This window comes from Euprymna scolopes, chromosome 44, assembly GCF_053919585.1.
Source record: "Euprymna scolopes isolate OS-2025 chromosome 44, ASM5391958v1, whole genome shotgun sequence".
Taxonomy (NCBI): domain Eukaryota; kingdom Metazoa; phylum Mollusca; class Cephalopoda; order Sepiida; family Sepiolidae; genus Euprymna; species Euprymna scolopes.
In genome coordinates this window covers 6,149,356-6,167,879 of record NC_136525.1, presented here as the reverse complement: position 1 = coordinate 6,167,879, position 18,524 = coordinate 6,149,356, and the positions used below count along the sequence as shown (strand labels likewise).

The window sequence follows — 18,524 nt, the reverse complement described above, 5'->3', positions numbered from 1 at the left end:
GGGGAAACAGTTATGAGGTAAAAAGTGTTGAGCTCCTGGGAATGTTGAATCCCAGTGAAAATGGATAAACGGTGAAATTTCACGACTTAAAACGTGTATATTTGAATTCAGCAGCATGGAAAACCACTTTATAGACATACATATCAAGTTTTTGAGTAATATGAAAAAAGAGCTCCAAAAAGGCATGTTTTTTTTTTTAATCCTAAAAGTTCCAGAGGGATGCGGACCAGAATTTTTTAGGGTCACCCATACTTGATTTATATTAAGAACAATGGCCTCCACATTTTGGCCAAGTTTCAGGAAAATCTAATGAATGGATCAAAGACTATGGGGCAAAAAGTGTCATTTTTGGCCATTTTGGGGCATCTTTGACCTCTTGTGAGCCCCTGGGGACGCCGAATTCCAGTGTAAATGAATAACGGTGTAGTTTCAAGCCTTAACACATGTATATTTGAGTTGTGGACCATGAAAAACCACTATATAGTCAAACATATCAAGTTTTTGTTGAGAAATATGAAAAAAGAGCCACAGAAGGGGGTGATTATAGCACTACATGTCCCTGGAGACACGAACCAGAATTTTGCTGGGGTCACCAATACTGAATTTATATTAAGAACAATGGGATCCATATTTTGGCCAAGTTTCAGAAAAATCTAATGGATGGATCAAAACACGTCATTTTGGGCCATTTTTCACCTTTTGAGCCCCTGGGGACGCAACGGGAATTTTTGCAAAAAAAATTGTTTTTTACTGTGCACATCTATTTAATGAAATACAATTTGTGGCAAAATTTCAGGAAAAACTAATGGACGGTTATCTGGGAATCGTCCGAACTAATGGACGCACGGATGCCACTAAAAACATAGGTCCCTCTCCGATAAATCAGGGAACCAAAATGTACTGGAGGATTTATTTTGAAAAAAAAAAGATTGGTCAGAGTAACTTTGAAATATATCAAAATTGTTTATATATATATATATATATATATATATATATATATATATATTTTTTTTCAGAATGAATATATATATATATATATATATATATATATTCAAAATGAATTTATCACCTCCGTTTTTAAAAACCCTACATCAGTTAATTCCTGTATTTTAAATTTTAAAAGTGACTGTCCAGTCCGCTATAAAATGAATATAATAAGGAATCTTATACACCGTGCAAAGATGATTTCCTCCAGCAAAAAAATGTTCTTTAATGAATTAAAAAATATAAAACAAGTGTTAGTAAATAATCAATTCCCTAACTCTCGCGTAGATAAAGAAATAAAATTAACCATTAGTAATTTGAAACAAATTAGTAATATTCAAGAAAATTATCAACCCGTTAATATATATTACTGTAATCAGTTACACAAAAACTCAAAAATCGATGAGAGTATTCTTAAAAATATAATCCGTAAATATGTGACTCCCAAAAATAATAAAAAAATAAAATTTATTATATATTATAAAAAAATACAGACAACAAGCCTTGTAATGAAAAACAACATTTCGCAAACAAATGACCTGTTGGAAAGGACCAGTGTAGTTTACAAATTTAGCTGCCCAATAGGAGAGTGTATCTCCAATATTAGTAGCTACGTTGGTTCAACAACTAACACATTGTTGCAAAGATTGACTCTCCACCTCTCTGACTCTAGCTCCATATCACAACATTTGAAGGGACATGGCTGCCAACATTCGGAATTTCGAAGAATTATGGTAGAAAATACAAGAGTATTGCAGAGTGAGAGAAATGTAAATAGGCTAAGAATACTCGAAGCATTGTACATTAAAACAAAGAAGCATCAAATAAATAATATTAATTATAAGTGCAGCCGGAACGTTTTGAAATGTTTGGGATAAATGTTTGATATTGTATATATGTGTTTGTATATATAAATGTATTTAATATATGTAAAAAAAAAAAAAAAAAAAGTCCGCCCACCTAACTTGTAACAAATTACCACGTGACTAGGAAAAAAAAAAAAATATATAAGTAAATTAAAAAACAATCTACATTTATTTCTACAATATGCCTGAGGATGATAGAAGTACTTCTGTCGAAAGCGCTCACGATTATGGATCCAACATATACAATTTCGAGAAAAACACAAAAAGGACTATTCGGAGATTGAAGATAAAAAGGAAAATTGCAAAACAGAATAATTCCGTGCTATTCAATAATATTTGTCTAAATATATATATATACATACACACACACACACACACATATATATTAAATTTATTTATACAAACATTAATGGCTACATATGTGCATACATGTTTCTGTAATCACCTGTGTTGGGGGATTACGTCTTCAGGCCAAGAGTTACCACCGAAAACTGATATTTCAATCAAAAAACATTTTCCTATTTCGTTTGTAAAGTTAGAATGTAACCTGGGTGGGAGTCATAACTCGGTGAGAAGACAAGTGAGGTCTTTGAAGATAATAAACATCTTCTTTTTCATTTCCCTTTCTCTCTATCCATCCCATCTTTTGATTTTTATGGCATAAGGTACTTGAGAATTTAGTATTTTTGTCTTACAGTCTGTAAATTTAAAACATTTGCTATGGTCACTGAATACTGACCGGTGTTTTTCAATCAACACCCATCCACACACATACAGGCACACACACACACATACACACACACAGAAACACACCCACCCACACACGTTAATACAGAAATTCAGAAGCGAATATATGCTGTTCGTTTTATTTTACTCCCACCCACATTACATTCTAACTTTACAAACGAAATAGGAAAATGTTTTTTGATTGAAATATCAGTTTTCAAAGGTAATTCTTGGCCTGAAGACGTAATCCCCCAACGCAGGTGATTACAGAAACATGTATGCACATATGTAGGCATTAATGTTTGTATAAATAAATTTAATACACCTGCTCTGTTCACTCATTGAGCACTATTTTGGTAGACACATGTTGTTTCATTGGATGTACTTCTAGGAAACTAAACTCTACTGGCTATATATATATATATATATATATATATACTTGTTTATTGTTATATAAACATGCTCACATCCCGCTGCTACAAATAGCCACTTGTTTCAATCAAACAACAGATATCATCAGGCAGCGACTTGACTATTCAAAAGTTCAATGAATAACCTCATCATTATTCATTGAACTTTTGAATAGTCAAGTCGCTGCCTGATGATATCTGTTGTTTGATTGAAACAAGTGGCTATTTGTAGCAGCGGGATGTGAGCATGTTTATATAACAATAAACAAGTATTATCAGCTCTTTTTATTGAGCACTATCTAACAACCTCGTTGAATTCATTAGTCCATTACTTTTGAATATAAAAAAACCCGAGTATATATATATATATATATATATATATATATATACATACACACATATATATATACATACACACATATATATCTCTGTTCGTGTGTTCACTACCTTATTTTAAGCTATTAGAATTACCACCATATAAACATACCTACCTTTATATATATATATATATATATATATATATATATATATATATATATATATATATAGAGAGAGAGAGAGAGAGAGAGAGAGATATCATGACTACTTTTATTGTTCGTTTGTTATTGCCATGTTTTCTGTCTGGAGTCATTAGACAGGTCTTTTTTCAGAGATTCCTTTCACTTTCGACAATAATCTTGTTAATTAAAAATCAACAAGAAAAAAAAAATTATAAAAAACATCATCAATAAATCATTCGAGGAAATGAATCTTATTTCGGATATCAATTAAAATCGGAAGACAAAACAAAGGAAAAAATATATTGTCAATAATAAAAAGTCTTTCTCAAACATTCAGAGAAGATGAGTTTTTAGTTGAAAAAATATGTGTGTGTGTATATGTGTGTGTATATATATATATATATGATGATTGCAACGTCTTACCAGACGAGTGCCACTCCCTCGAACACTTTAATTCCATGAGCCCAAATGCCTGAGGGAGTATCTATACAAAGATGTTACAGAGTCTTAGCTTTGTATGACAGCTAAGTCTCCCTCTCGGTTCAAAATGTTGACATCCAGCAACAAGCAAGAGCAAGATAGCCAGCAACAAATTAAACTGCAGACCAGCTTAATGCGGGTACTGATCTCCCGCTTTATGGGTTTTTAAATCAGAGATTTGCTTCCCCTAGAAAAGTTGCCTTCACCACAGCTTACGGGAACCTTCTCCACCCAAACCCATATATACATACACACAAATATACATGGTGCTAGTTGGCCGTTGACCCCGAAAAAAGGTTCATTCGCCCTTTGAAAGGTCTTGTTTTTAATCCTTCAGGGAGACTAGCTGCCCTCCTCACCAAACAAGTCTGGTGGGGGAACCAGTTTAGTCGCCGGTGACCCGACAAGTAGTACTGGGTTACATGGTACCAGTAGCATATGGCATGACCTGACACACACACACACATTATATATATATATATATATATATATATATATATATATATAGGGTGTCCCAATAAAATATATACACTTTTTAAATTATCTTAACTTGCTACATGAATACGCTACACCACGTTCCAAAGAGATGTTTAGAAATAAAGAATGGCACCTCCAGCAGGATGGAACACTTCCAGCTATCATCATGACGTAAGAGCATATCTTGATAATCACCTGCGAAACAGATAGTTAAGATGAAGAGGAAGTATCGAGTACTGTCCATGCTCACCGGATTGCCCCCCCCTCCTCCTCACCAATGGATTTTGGGGGTGGGTGGGCATGTTAAACACAGGGTTCGGTTCACACCAAAAAACGAGCTACAATGAAGGAGTTGAAAGCAAATATTGAAAGAAGATGTGTCAACATACCAATTGAACTGATTCAATCAGTGAGTGTTGTCGGCTGTTCATGGACAACAATGGCCAATAATTTGAATACTTTCGATAATTAACTGGTTTCTAGATTATTTCATAGTATTTTGATGTATGAAACTCTTCTTTCTTCTAATAAATGTTAGTTTTATGGTCATTTAAAGAGTGTATACATTTTATTGGGACACCCTGTATATATTTATGTATAATGGTTGTATAAACTGATTTCCTAGAAGTAAATCTAATCAAACCCACTTGATTATTAAAGAGTGCTTAATAGAGGACAGAGCTGGTATATAGCGTATTTATTATACAAGCATTATTAGTTGCATATGTGCAGACATGTTTCAGTGGAATCCCAATTCAAAGAGACTACTTCGTCAGACCAAAAAAGGAATTTGATATTGCTCCTTTTTTGGTCTGATGAAGTGGTCTCTTTGAATTGAGGTTCCACTGAAACATGTCTGCACATATGTAGCCAATAATGTTTATATAATAACCAGACCATATATATATATATATATATATATATACACACACACACTAGTGGGGGGAGGGGCGCCCGACTTTGCCCGGTCGTAAAATACGCTTAAATATAATATTTTAATTTGTCCAGATTTCGTATATATTATTATAGAGTTGTGATTTCAAAAGAAAAAAAAATATTTTGGTGCCATCAGCTAGAATCGAAACCGAAACTGTAGCATTCAAAGCTGGTGACGTTACCACTGTACCAACGTGACACGCATATGAACTGATTAAAAATCAATTAAGATGAATGTACAAAATGTATAACGATTTTTTAAAAAATTTTGACCCAATTTTTGACCCCTTAAAAACTATTTTAACCGGCTAAAGACTCATTAAAGTACGAGTGGTAAAAAATCCAATTATTTGAGACTCCCTTCAATAACTCAGGCGATTTGATTTCTTCTTTCTTTTGATTTCATTATGGTATTACTTGCTTATGAAAATTTTAGTCTTGTTTACAAGAAACTTCGGTGTTTGTCTAGAATACCTCTGTTTTATGAAAACCAAAAATAAAAAGAACAATCTGTATGATGTATGTACCCATGATGGTAAGAAAATATCATCTTCCAAAAATCATATACATTGATTAAATAGTTTTATAATCTTTATAAAGAAAATTTTTTTTTTTTTTTAAAACAAATTTGAATTTTTCCAACATTCCCCTCCACATGCTAAGAATGGCTTTCTAAAATCTTGCATGTTTGAATTTCTTTTTTAGTTATCTCTTGTTCTTTTCTTTTGGACTGTTTTCAAGATAGCATCGTGAGATCGTCGCTCATAGTTTAGCCATAAAATTTAATTTCTTCTTTCTACTCATTTAAATGAATGTAAGAGTTTTATTCTTTAGTTTATGTGAGTAAAAAAAAAAAAAAGAAGACCCCCCCCCCCTCCTTATTGTTTTTTAATGGCTGAAACCACTGTCAGTAATTTTCCCCATTCTTTATCTGTGCCTAAATAAAAATGTAGATTCCATGAACAAAACTTCTTTCTTAGAAATGCATGCCTGCGGAACTCTCTTCCGTTTGCCTGTTTCCTACCTGACAACAATTTGGATGTCTTCAAGTCCAACATAAACAAATTCCTGATGAACCGCTCCCTTAAGTAAGACACTTTATCAAACCTCCAATACTAACAATTACTACGATACTATCCCATTGATTACTGTACGTGCAATAACCCTTATCCCCAAGTGGCTTCCGGGCCTTAAAAAAAAAGAAAAAAAGTGTATTGAGAATGGTAGTGACTATGCAAAGAAATAAATTCTGGACCACAAACGGTCACTCGTTTTAATGGTACCACTCCAATCTTCATAGTTTTTCAATGTTTTAGTTTTGGAGTTAAAAAGAAAAAATAGGAGGCCTTAATTTTAGAATGACACTCCTATTTTCAAAATTAAATATTACAATCATTTTTTTTTTTTTTTAACATACCTTCACACTAGTCGTGTGATTGGGGGGGGGATGTACATTATTTTAGTCATGAGTAAAAATAAAAGTCAAAAGTTTACAAAATAAATTTATTGGCTTCATTTCGACTTACTCAATTTGTTTCAAGTATTTTTCCGAAGATTCATTAATTAAATGCTGAAATTTCTGCCATCGACCAAATCCTTGAGTCTAAAAAAAAATAAATAAATACAAAAATAAAAAAAAAATGAAAAAATAAAATAAATAAATAAATAAATAAAAAAAATGAAAAAAATTTTTTTAAATGGAAAAAAAAAAAGAAAAGATTAACGTCAGTGAGAAAAAGCGGTTGCAGTTAAGAAAAGATGCAGCCAATCAAATTACAAATATGTTTACGAACCTTACCATAAAACTCAAATGAACATATTCAATAGGTGGGGGAGGGGTGACATCAAAGATGGCTTGTTCCGTGTTGACTAAGGTATGCTTCTGATCTTGTGTGGTTCTAAGAGGTCTGCATTCCCAGGCTTTGCCTTCTCCTTTTTAGAAGAAGTGCGAATAGTCTGAGGTGGCCTTTACTGGAAATGCCAATGGAGCTACGCAGGCCAAACTGCATTAATCAAAACTAGTGGGACCTGTGGAAATTCCACAAGGTACTCATTCATATGCAATATATTGATATTAGCATTCTGAAGATGTTCAGTGTAAATGGAGATGCTCTGATATCATTGTAGCTCTTTTGTTTAAACTGCAAAAGTATTTATCTAAGCTAGTAGGGATGCCTGGCATAGCCCTGTCGTAAATATGATATTTTAATTCTCGCAGATTTCGTATATTATAGAGTTAACGTTCTATCGATTTTTATCGATACTTTACATTATATAAGAATCAATAGAAAATTGACTCTATAATAATATATACGAAATCTGGAAGAATTAAAATATCATATTTAAACATATTTTATTTCACGGCCGGGATATGCTGGGCGCCCCGCCCCTGCTAGTTTAGATAAATAGCTTTGCAGTTTTAACAAAAGAGCTACAATAATATCAGGGCGTCTCCATTTACACTGAACACCCACAGAATGACTTCAATATATGAAAAAGTCTGCTGTGGAATTTCCACAGGTCCCGCAAGTTCCAATATTATTATTCTTAGAAGTGCACGCCTGTGGAACTCTGTTCCGGTTGCTTGTTTCCCACCTGACTACAACCTGGATGTCTTCAAGTCTAATGTGAACAAATTCCTGATGAACCGCCTCCTTAAGTAAGACACTTTATCAGATCTCCAACACTAACGTACTGTACACACAATAACCTTTATCCCCGAGTGGCTTCCGGGTCTTGATAAGTGGTGACTACCTTGTAAAAAAAAATATTATTCACTAAAGAATTTCATCGATGCTAGAATGCCAATTGGACAGGGGGACGAAAGAGGAAAAAAAAAATGTCTGGCTTTTTCTGCTGGGTGATTGGGTTTTCGAAAATGGATTATAAGAAGTTCCTTAGGGGACAGATTAATAAATGCGTACCACCAGCCGAGTTGTCAGTATGTGATCGAAAAACTCAGCAAGGGGAGGAGGGGGGGGGGGCGTTGATTCTCAAGAAAAAATCGATCATTTGTGACTGCTACAAGCAGGATCTGTGGAAATTCCACAGAGTGAGAAATACTGTATATTTCTGTGTATAGGTAAATTTTTTTTTTTTTTTTTTTTTTTCTTAACTTTTTATTTATCTTCTTAGTGAGAAGATTTGGAGTGAGTGAAAAAGAAAGAAAACAAAGAAAGAAAAAAAATGAAAAAAAAAGAAACATAGGAAAAAAAAGAAAAAAAGGATAAAAAAAGAAAAAGAAAAAAGGAAAAAAAGAAAAAAAGGAAAAAAAAGAAAAAAAAGGAAAAAAAGAAAAAAAGGAAAAAAAAGAAAAAAAAGGAAAAAACACACATACAGAGAGAGAGAGAGAGAACAGAATATTATCTAATTAAAAATCAGTGATTTAGGTTTCTTGAAATTGTTAGAGGAAAGAAGCTTAGTCTTAGTAGCATTAAATGTTACCATGCATTCCACTATAGACTGGAGGCCATCTATAATGCGTGCGCGCGCGTTTTCGTGTATGGCCAAGAAAGGCTTTTTTCCGAGAACCGTCAGTCACCTCACAACTTCCTAAAACTTTTTATATTACACCTAAATCATAATATCTACGAGTTAACAACCGGGGTCGCCTGTCTATTTAATTTGCCCGACTTTTAAAACATAAATATTCAACAATTTTTGATCGCCGCATGTGTATAAGGCTTTTTTGTATAAAAACAACAAGCGCACAGACTCGCGGTAAATAAAACACTGTCCCATACTCAAAGTTGACGTCATTAACTCGTCAAAAAACGGACACCTGCCAAGTCGCACGTTTTTTTTCACACATTTTTATTTTCCAACTGTGCGTCAAGGCTTCATTTTTATTTTTTGAAACAGACCCCGGGACACCCGGCCACCGATTTTTCTTTTCATTTACCCAAAAACGCACAACTACAAACACCCGGGAAAACGGGCACCTGCCAAGTCGCACATATTTTTTTCACACTTTATTATTTTCCAATTGCGCGTCAAAGCTTCTTTTTTTTTTTAAAACAACCAACGATTTTTGTTTTCATTTACCCAAAACACACACACACGTACAAACATCCGAGCAACGTCAGGTATCCCCCGCTAGTCTATATATATAAAAGCGAAAATGTGTGTATGTATGTATGTTCGCTTTTTGTGTATATCAGCAAAAGGCTTTTTTCCGAGAACCGATCGGTCGCCTTACAACTTTTTATATCGCACCTAAATCATAATATCTACGAGTTAGCAACCAGGATCGGCTGTCTATTTAATTTACCCGACTTTCAAAAGATAAATATTTAACAATTTTCGATCGCCGCATGTGCATTAAGCTTTTTCGTATAAAAAAAATGGAGCGAACAGACTCGCGGTAAATAAAACACTGTCCTGCACTCAAAGTTGACGTCATTAACTCATCAAAAACAGGCACCTGCCAAGTCTCACATTTTTTTTTTTCACACTTTATTATTTTCCAACTGCGTATCAAGGCTTCGTTTTTTTTTAAAACAACCAACGATTTTTGTTTTCATTTACCCAAAAACACACACCTATAAACACCCGGGCAATGACGAGTACCCCCACCCCGTTAATCTATATATGTAAAAGCGAAAATGTGTGTATGTGTGTGCACTTTTTCTGTATGTCTGCAAAAGGCTTTTCTCAGAGGAGCGCTCGGTCGGCTCACTCGCTCTTAAAACTTTTTATATACTGTCTAGATGATAATTATGTACGACTTAACAACGGGGTGGGGTGGAGTGGAGTGGGGGGGGTCGCACTTGTATTTAATTTGCCTGACTTTTAAACCCTATTTTTTTCAGATTTTTAGATCGACGTGTGTTTCTTTCGCTATTCAGTATAAAAAAAGCGAAACTGGATTCGAACTGGCTGGGTGGTCTCCAGAAAGCGATGTAAACGTTTGGTCAATGTTGGCTTTTCACTGTCATATCAGACGATTGCTTTCATTTGGACAACACTCCCCTAATAAACGGGGAAGTTGCTTTTCCTCCCCAAAGTTGGGTTTTCACCGCATTAAAAACTGTCCCGCAGAAAATGTTAACTGCTGAATAGCCATTGCTTAGTGTCACCGTAAATCTTAACTCCGCGATTTCTATTTGACCGCATTAAGCAGGCACCTGTCAATTCTACTTAAATAAATTTAAACGTCTTTCACTCTTTCTTGCTGGCTGAGCGGTTAACGTCTCATGTTTTTTTCCAACTCCACCTCAGGGCTTTGGGTTCGATCCTAATTACCTACCAAAACTTTTTTTTTGATTTAAGAGCGCACACACACCTCCAAACACCCGGGCAACGCCGGGTACCCCCGCTAGTCTATAATATAAATCTTACCTGTTTGTTTAAACGTATATATGTATGTATATATATATACATATGTCTCACAAAATCTTTTGGCAGAGGAAATGGATTTTCAGAAGATCGGTATCGTTTTGAAGCTCAACCCTTCGGACGACAAATATGGAAAAAATGGCCAAAAACATTCTTTCACTCTCAACCGGGCACTTTTCTATAGAGAGGGGTTGCTTTTTCCGCTGATATTTCTGAAAGTCATTGCCTCTTTTCGATTGTCTTGCTTTAATTTAAACCTACATCACTTCCGGTTTGGCGATGCGTGCAACAGCAAACATGTTACTTGTTTTTTTTTTTTTTTTCCTCCTTCGTGATACGGGTTCGAACGTTGCCTGTTTTTTACCACTTTTTTTTTTTTTTTTTTTGCACTCGCAATTTTCTTTTTTTCTTTTTTTTTTTTTTTTGCTCAACCAACACCACTTTCTTTTTCCGCCTTCACGTGATGGGTTCGAGCCTGCCTACCACAATTTTTTTTTTTTTTTTTGTATTTTTGCTCAACACACACCTACAAACAATGATACCAACTAAGTTTACGTGAAAAGGAAAGACGCAGGAAGTGAACTGGTTTGTATAGAAGACCGTGTGAATAACACACACACAAGATCTAGAAAAATACGCAGAACACAGAAAGGCTTATCACTACAGCAAAAGACACTGCAAAAATAAACAAAACAGAAAGACTGGCCAACGAACTTTACTGAACAAACTGAACGTATTATTAGAGTTTTTCTTTGCGGAGAATTTAACGAACGAAATTGTTTATTTTGTCCTGTATTCAAGTGTTTTCTGTAATGTTATTTCGGTACTTCTACAAAATACAAAACAAACTTTTTCTTTAATTTTAACCCAACTTAACCTTAAACACACCCTTACCTGCATTTTAGGTCTGGTTCAGCAAATAGCCGTTTAGTTCAGGTCGTATTACGTAGAAGCATCGGAAGTGATTTGGATTTCCTCTCTTCACAGTCAGAACTGTTTACGTCTCGATTACGTCAATACTGCAAATCTATGGATACTTATTCCTAACTAGTAGGACCCGTTAACCGGCGTTGCTCGGTGGTAGCATCCCCCCCCCCCGCTGTTTTATAGATAAAAATGGAATAAACCGAAAAACTCACTTCACTTTTATATCCATTTATATCCGTTCCAATGAATTCTATTAATTGTTATGCAATTGTTAAAGAAAAGGAGCTTAGTCTTAGTAGCATTACATGTTACCATCCGTTCCACTGCAAATTATTTATACATACCTTGAATTTGTTGAGAAGGGAGGTAAACTTGGCCAGATCGCATTCAACGAGGTCTCCAAACGAGATGAGTATACATTCAAGAACTTCACACTGAAACAAAAACAAGAAAACGAATATATTATGCAAATGTAACACGCACGTATATTTTTATTCATTGTACAAAAAAAAAAAAAAAAGACATTGGTTTCAACAAGGTAATACATTGCAAAACCGAAAAATAGAAAAAATAAATAAATAAAAGATATAATTAAGCGGATGATTCCTGTAATTTATAAATATATATATAAGAAAGTGGTATTTTCTTTTTAAATCAATAGAAAAAGGGGTTTTAATATGAATATCAATACATTATAGGAGTGTATGTATGTATGTATGTATGTATGTATGTATGTATGTATGTATGTGTGGTGGTCAAGGTCTGGTGTGCACATGTGTTAAAAGCACAAATATATCTTAGCGTTATACTGTGCTTCTCCCAGACAAATCAACCTCACATGCACGTCGTGACCACTGTCACGCAAACGGAGCTCTGATGAACGGCGAGTGTCCTGTGCCATATAACTGGACCTCCACTGCCTTGTGGGCCAAGGTTCTTTTAACCAAAGGCTAAGGGTGAAGTAACCCTGACAGAAACCTCCAGAGGAGCTTAAGCCCTGTAAGCTGCAGCATATATGACCCACCGGCATGTGGAATATGCTCTGGTGCCCAGCAACCTAAGTTTCAGTCATAGATCAAATCGCATGATGGGTGGAGAGGGCTCCGTAAGCCGTGGTGAAGGCAACCCCTCTAGAAGCAGGAAAACCCTGATATAAAACCTGCGGCGACTGCTGCTTCCAATGATGTAGACTTGCTCTTCTTTTTGGTTCAATGTGGCAGTTGTTCAGAGAGTGGGATTGTCTCGGTGCAAAGTCTTTCCTCACTATAACAAGCTTCAAACAGAAGCATTACTTGATATTTAATGGAATACACATTTTACCATCAGTGTGTATCTTGATAACAAAAAAGGCGTGCTGTAGCCTAAAACGGCAAACAGACATTCAATGAGGACGGCTGTAAATATGGGCGTCAATGGTAATAAGGGCTCTGGAACTTCCAGGGTCTGGCCTGGTAGATGTTCGGGGCATCACAGCTTGGACCCGGTCATCAGTGAATGTGCAGGACTATAGAAAGTTCATAGAAGTGACCGTCTGGCATGTGCTGCTATTTGCACTCATGTTTGCCTCATTTGAGCCATAGATATATTAAGTAATGGCAATACTCGAGAACGAGTTGCTGCCATAATATCATGTATGTATGTATATATATATATATATATATATAACAAAAACATTTAAAAATGTTTAAATTTCAACAGTATTTCTTGCAGTTAACGGTGACCGAATGGATTTGGTTCTTGCTTATGGAGTCAAAGATGCCTTCATTGCCGGGTTCGAATCTCTCTACTGACGTTAATCATGACACCCTACACTGATGATTCCCGAAAAGATGAAACACTAGTGTCTGTAGGTATTTAATAAGTCTTATAGTAAATAATTTATATATATATATATATATATATATATATATATATATATATATATATATATATAATATAAAGCTGAATGTGTGTGTGTGTGTGTCTGGTCACGAATAGGCTTCTATATGGTTGACTATTTTAAAAAACTGATTACATATAATGATAGAAGATGTATTGAGACACAGGAATGGATATGTTTGATCTGGCAGAACGGTGGTTCATTAAAATTGTGAGATCTGCGTTCGCATTTGGTCCACAAAGTATGGAAATAAAACGTTTTAAAATAAAAAAAAAACCTTTACAAGTGTTTTTGATATAGATGTACATAAAAATACTTTGATAAGTATGCTTTAACTTAAATAGGGATGGTATAATAAAATTGTGGGGTCTGCGTTCGCGCCTGGACTCCATAGAATGGAAATTGGCACAAACTTTAATAAAGACTTTTCATATGTATCTGCATAAGTATACTTTGATAATTATATTTCAGTTTGAAGAAATATGGTATAATAAAATTATGGGGTGTTCGTTCGCGCCGGACCTCCATAGAATGGAAATGTGTCACAAAGTTTAACAACGTTTTTTAATATAGATCCACATAATATTGTGATAAGTGTTTCAGTGTGAACAGGTATGGTATAATAAATTATGGGGTTTATCTATTTTATTTTTACTTTCATCATATTTTGCTTTGGTTTTGATACCCCCAAATTCGAAGCTATCTCTTTACAACCCTTCCTTTTCATAACCTATCATACTTTCATAAATCAGAGTCCATTTTCTGAACCATGATACTTGACTTTTGTACATTTAACTTTAATTCGAGTGATTATGCAAAAATAATTTCATAAAATCAACAGTTGGTTCTTTGCTATGACTGGGGCGCGTTCAAAATGAATGTTTCTGTTCAGAGAAACACTGAACCATGATACTATGCCCCTGTCATATGAAAAACCCTACTGTTGATTTTTTATATACCTGGTTTTTCTGCTTGTGCAGTGATAATGGTTTGAATTAAAGTTTTAAATTAAAAAGTCAAGTATCATGGTCCAATTATGCTTTCAACAGATGCATTCATTTTGAATGCACCTCTGTCATATCAAAGAACCTACTACTGATTTTATATGTTGGGCCTTTCTGCTTGTGCGGTAATAAAACTTCTCAAATGCACTTGTGATGTTAGGCTGTGTAAGGTGTTAACTTTCATCAAAATCGCCTTATTCCTTTTTTCATCACATTTTTTCTATTATCGATAACATTCCAATACAAAACCTATCTAGAAACACTGCCAGATACATAAAGTACGTTTGTATGAAATTTCATAAAAATTGGCTCAGCCGTTTTAGAGTCCATAAGGAGTGAACACACACACACACAAATTTCCTTTTATATAATACTAGAGATATAATAAACATCTATTTTCAATACCTTGTCATATTATAGCTGGGAAATGAAGGGAAAAGCGGTTTTAGAGTGAAAGTCTGCTACTCAGAGAATCTATGACTTCAGTGTGCTAGTGCTCATGACAGAGGAACCTTGTGCCATCTCATTTTTGTAAAAGGAACCAAACAAAGCTCTGATGAACGGCAAGATCGGATTATTACAACAAATATTTTTGTCGTTTTTATTTGTGTCTAATGAGGAAAGCAATTAGATTGTGTTTGTCTAATTAAAAATGGATTAGGAGAATGGAGGGTGGGGCAACTTGCAAAACTTTTTTTTTCAGACTGTGTGTATGTATATATATACATACATACATAACACTTCAATAATTTAATAAACGCATATACTTACACAGATTTAAAGCTATAAATAAAATATTGAAACGGTTCATATCGAGACAAATGTTATTGAAAAGCACAGAATTTTAATCTTTCACTATTTTATTTTTTGTCTTCTCCAATCTCCAATTTTTTTTTTTTTTTCGTTTTTCTCCAAATTGTTTAGGTTGAATCCATAAGTTTCTTTGGTGAGCGCTTTCGATAGAAATACTTCCACCATCCTCAGGCATATTGCGTTATAAAAATTATGTTTTTAATTATATATATTTATTTATTTAAGAGTACACAAGTTCAGAAAAACACTGGTACCGTCGGTTTCAAGCCCAGCATAAAGGGAACCAGTTAATGTTAAAACGTAAATGATGTTAGGCTCTCGTCAGCCATGTTTTTTCAACATGGCTGACGAGAGCCTAACATCATTTACGTTTTAACATTAACTGGTTCCCTTTATGCTGGGCTTGAAACCGACGGTACCAGTGTTTTTCTGAACTTCTGTACTCTTAAATAAATAAATATTAAGCTCTTATATCGAAAAAGGTTTTCTTTGTAATCGAATACTTTGTTGGAATTCTTTCCCCCAAAAACAGTAAACAAACAAATATATATATATATATATATATATATATATGAATAAAAAAGAATGCGAAAAGTATAAAAGCTTATAACTTTTCTTTATTCGTTTTTAATTGGTGACGTGCAGGAATACAAAATAATAATATTATGAAAAAAAATTAAAAAACTTTTATATATATATATATATATTGTCACGGTTACAAGATGGCCAACATCATGAATTTTGGAATATAACTTTTTGTCATTGATTCTATATATTGCTCTGTAATCACATTGAACTTCTTATATAAGGATTGATATATGAAAAATACATTTCTACAGAAATATATATATATATATATATATATATATATATATATATATATATATATATATATTGTCAGGGTTACATGGTGGCTAATTGCGAGTTAAGTGGGCGGACATTTTTTTTATTATTATTATATACATATTTAAATTTTTACTACCCTAAGCATTTTATCAAACCTAAACAATTTTGAAAAAAACAAAACAAAACAAAAAATAATTTGGAGATTGGAGAAAGTAAAAACGAAAATAGTGAAACAGAAAAATTTAGTGCTTTTTAATAACACTTGTCTTAATGAGAATATGCTGCCTAAATATAACCCCCCCCACACACACATTATATATATATATATATATATATATATATATATATATGACGAAAAAAAGAAGCTAATCAGGAAAACAAAATAATGAAAGAAAATAATTATTTGTGTCTACTTATTCGTTAGCGGCTTTCAAAAGCCGACCGTTTTGATAAATGGCTTTGTTTTCTACAATCTCATCGAACTAAAATTAACAAAAGGCTGGATGTGAATATATATATTAAAAAAATATTATAATTAGATCACATAATAATCCCCCCTTTAATGTTTTTTTTTTTTAATTCTAAATTTTTTAATATTCTTTTATCATACAACAAAACAGTACCAACAACAATAACAGAAACAGCAAAGACCATTAACAAAAACATTAACAACAAAAATAGCAACAACGATAACAGAAACAACAATAACAAAAACAACAATAACAAAAACAATAATAACAAAAACAATAATAACAAAAACAATAATAACAAAAACAATACCTAAAACAGCAACAACAAAAACAGCAACAAAAATCACAATAACAAAAACAAAAAAACAACAATAAAAACAACAACAACAACAACAAAAGCAATAATAACAACAATACAAGAACAGACACGACTGTGTGGACAAAGCAATACACTAGGAACTATGCAAACGATATAATTTTGAACAAATAATTCCTTCTTTAATCATTTTTGTATTTATTTATATATTTTTTTTTAATTCTAAACTTTTAAATTTTCTTTCATAATCCAACAACATGACTGTTTGGGTAAAGTATTACACGGAGAACAATGCAAACAACCGCATTTTGAACATGCAGATAAATGATACAGACATAAACTAGAGACACTACTGGAAAACAAAAACCACAAAATCAAAAGCTAAATTTGAATATATACAAAGTTATAATCAGTTCAAATAATCCCTACTTGTAAAATTTTTTTTAATTCTAAATTTCTTTTTTTTTTTTTTTTACACAACTAATACTTTGGAGACAATCAATATAATACCAATAATAGTAGGAGCACTAGGAACAGTCCTAAAGAATTTTGAGAAAAAAAAAAAAAAAAAAAAAAAATGACGAGGAGAAATTTGAATCAAGGGGAAGACCGAGACTATGCAAGAAACGGTAATGATGAAAACAGCTAGTATCTTAAGGGAAACCCTGGAATGCAGAAACTAACCCACATGAAACTGTGACAAAAGTAAAGCAAAAAGATTAAGGAACACCACATGGAACCAAGAAAACTGAAACTGCAACATTGTAAGCCACCCTCCCCACCAAATGGTGGAGTTTACATCGGATGGCACTAAACTGAAAATTCATGAAAACCAAGAACGACAGAGGAGAGAAAGTACAAACCAGACCTTGACTGGAAAAGTGCTGAGAGCACTGGGAGGCTTTTTGTTACTCAAATTCCATGAAATACCAATCGTTGCCAGCAAGAAATCAAAGATAAGCGTCATTTGCAAAATGCCAGGTAGCCTGATCATGGGCGACTGTCAGTGTTTAGTTAGAAATACTTCGATAACAAAAAGGAATGTTTGGATAGCAAGAAGAGTGTTAACTGTGGAATTTTAACATAAACCGAGGAATTTCAGTTGATAAATAATAACAAATAGATTACGCGACAAAGTATCAGGCGATTTCACTCTCCAGACTATACGTAGTAATGATGGAATTTAGAAAGGAAGATAGTTTCTTGATACGTGCAGAGTTTAGTCAGTTGGTAGAGACAGTCGAGTGGAGATGAGTTGACAAATGGCCGTAATGGCTCTGAACACCGAGTAAGCCGTTGAGACAATGTGAATAGAATGTCGAACTTACGACACGCATGCAACTTTACAAGTGGGGAAACATTCTTGGAATAAAAGTTGCTGAAAATACATCCAAGACTTCTGGTCAATTCACTGGGATAAATGCTTATTTGCAGCTTCCAAGATCCGTCACAACAAGACCCAAGGATGGACCAGGTATTTTTTTCCCCCTATTGGCCAGATGGAAAACCTCACAGAACTGCTCTGTCCCTTTGTAATGTCTGCGCGTGTTACA

General features: G+C 33.8%; 1 protein-coding gene across 1 annotated transcript in view; it reads right to left on the bottom strand.

The window, feature by feature from the left end:
• LOC145268655 (nucleoporin NUP188-like) overlaps positions 1-18,524 on the bottom strand; it is a 568,258-nt gene that overhangs the window by 167,961 nt on the left and 381,773 nt on the right. The window contains exons 10-11 of the mRNA XM_080124140.1: positions 11,988-12,077; positions 6,906-6,982 (exon numbers count right to left, since the gene is read on the bottom strand). Coding sequence (XP_079980266.1) covers positions 6,906-6,982; positions 11,988-12,077 — 167 coding nt within the window. The remainder of the gene's footprint in view (positions 1-6,905; positions 6,983-11,987; positions 12,078-18,524) is intronic.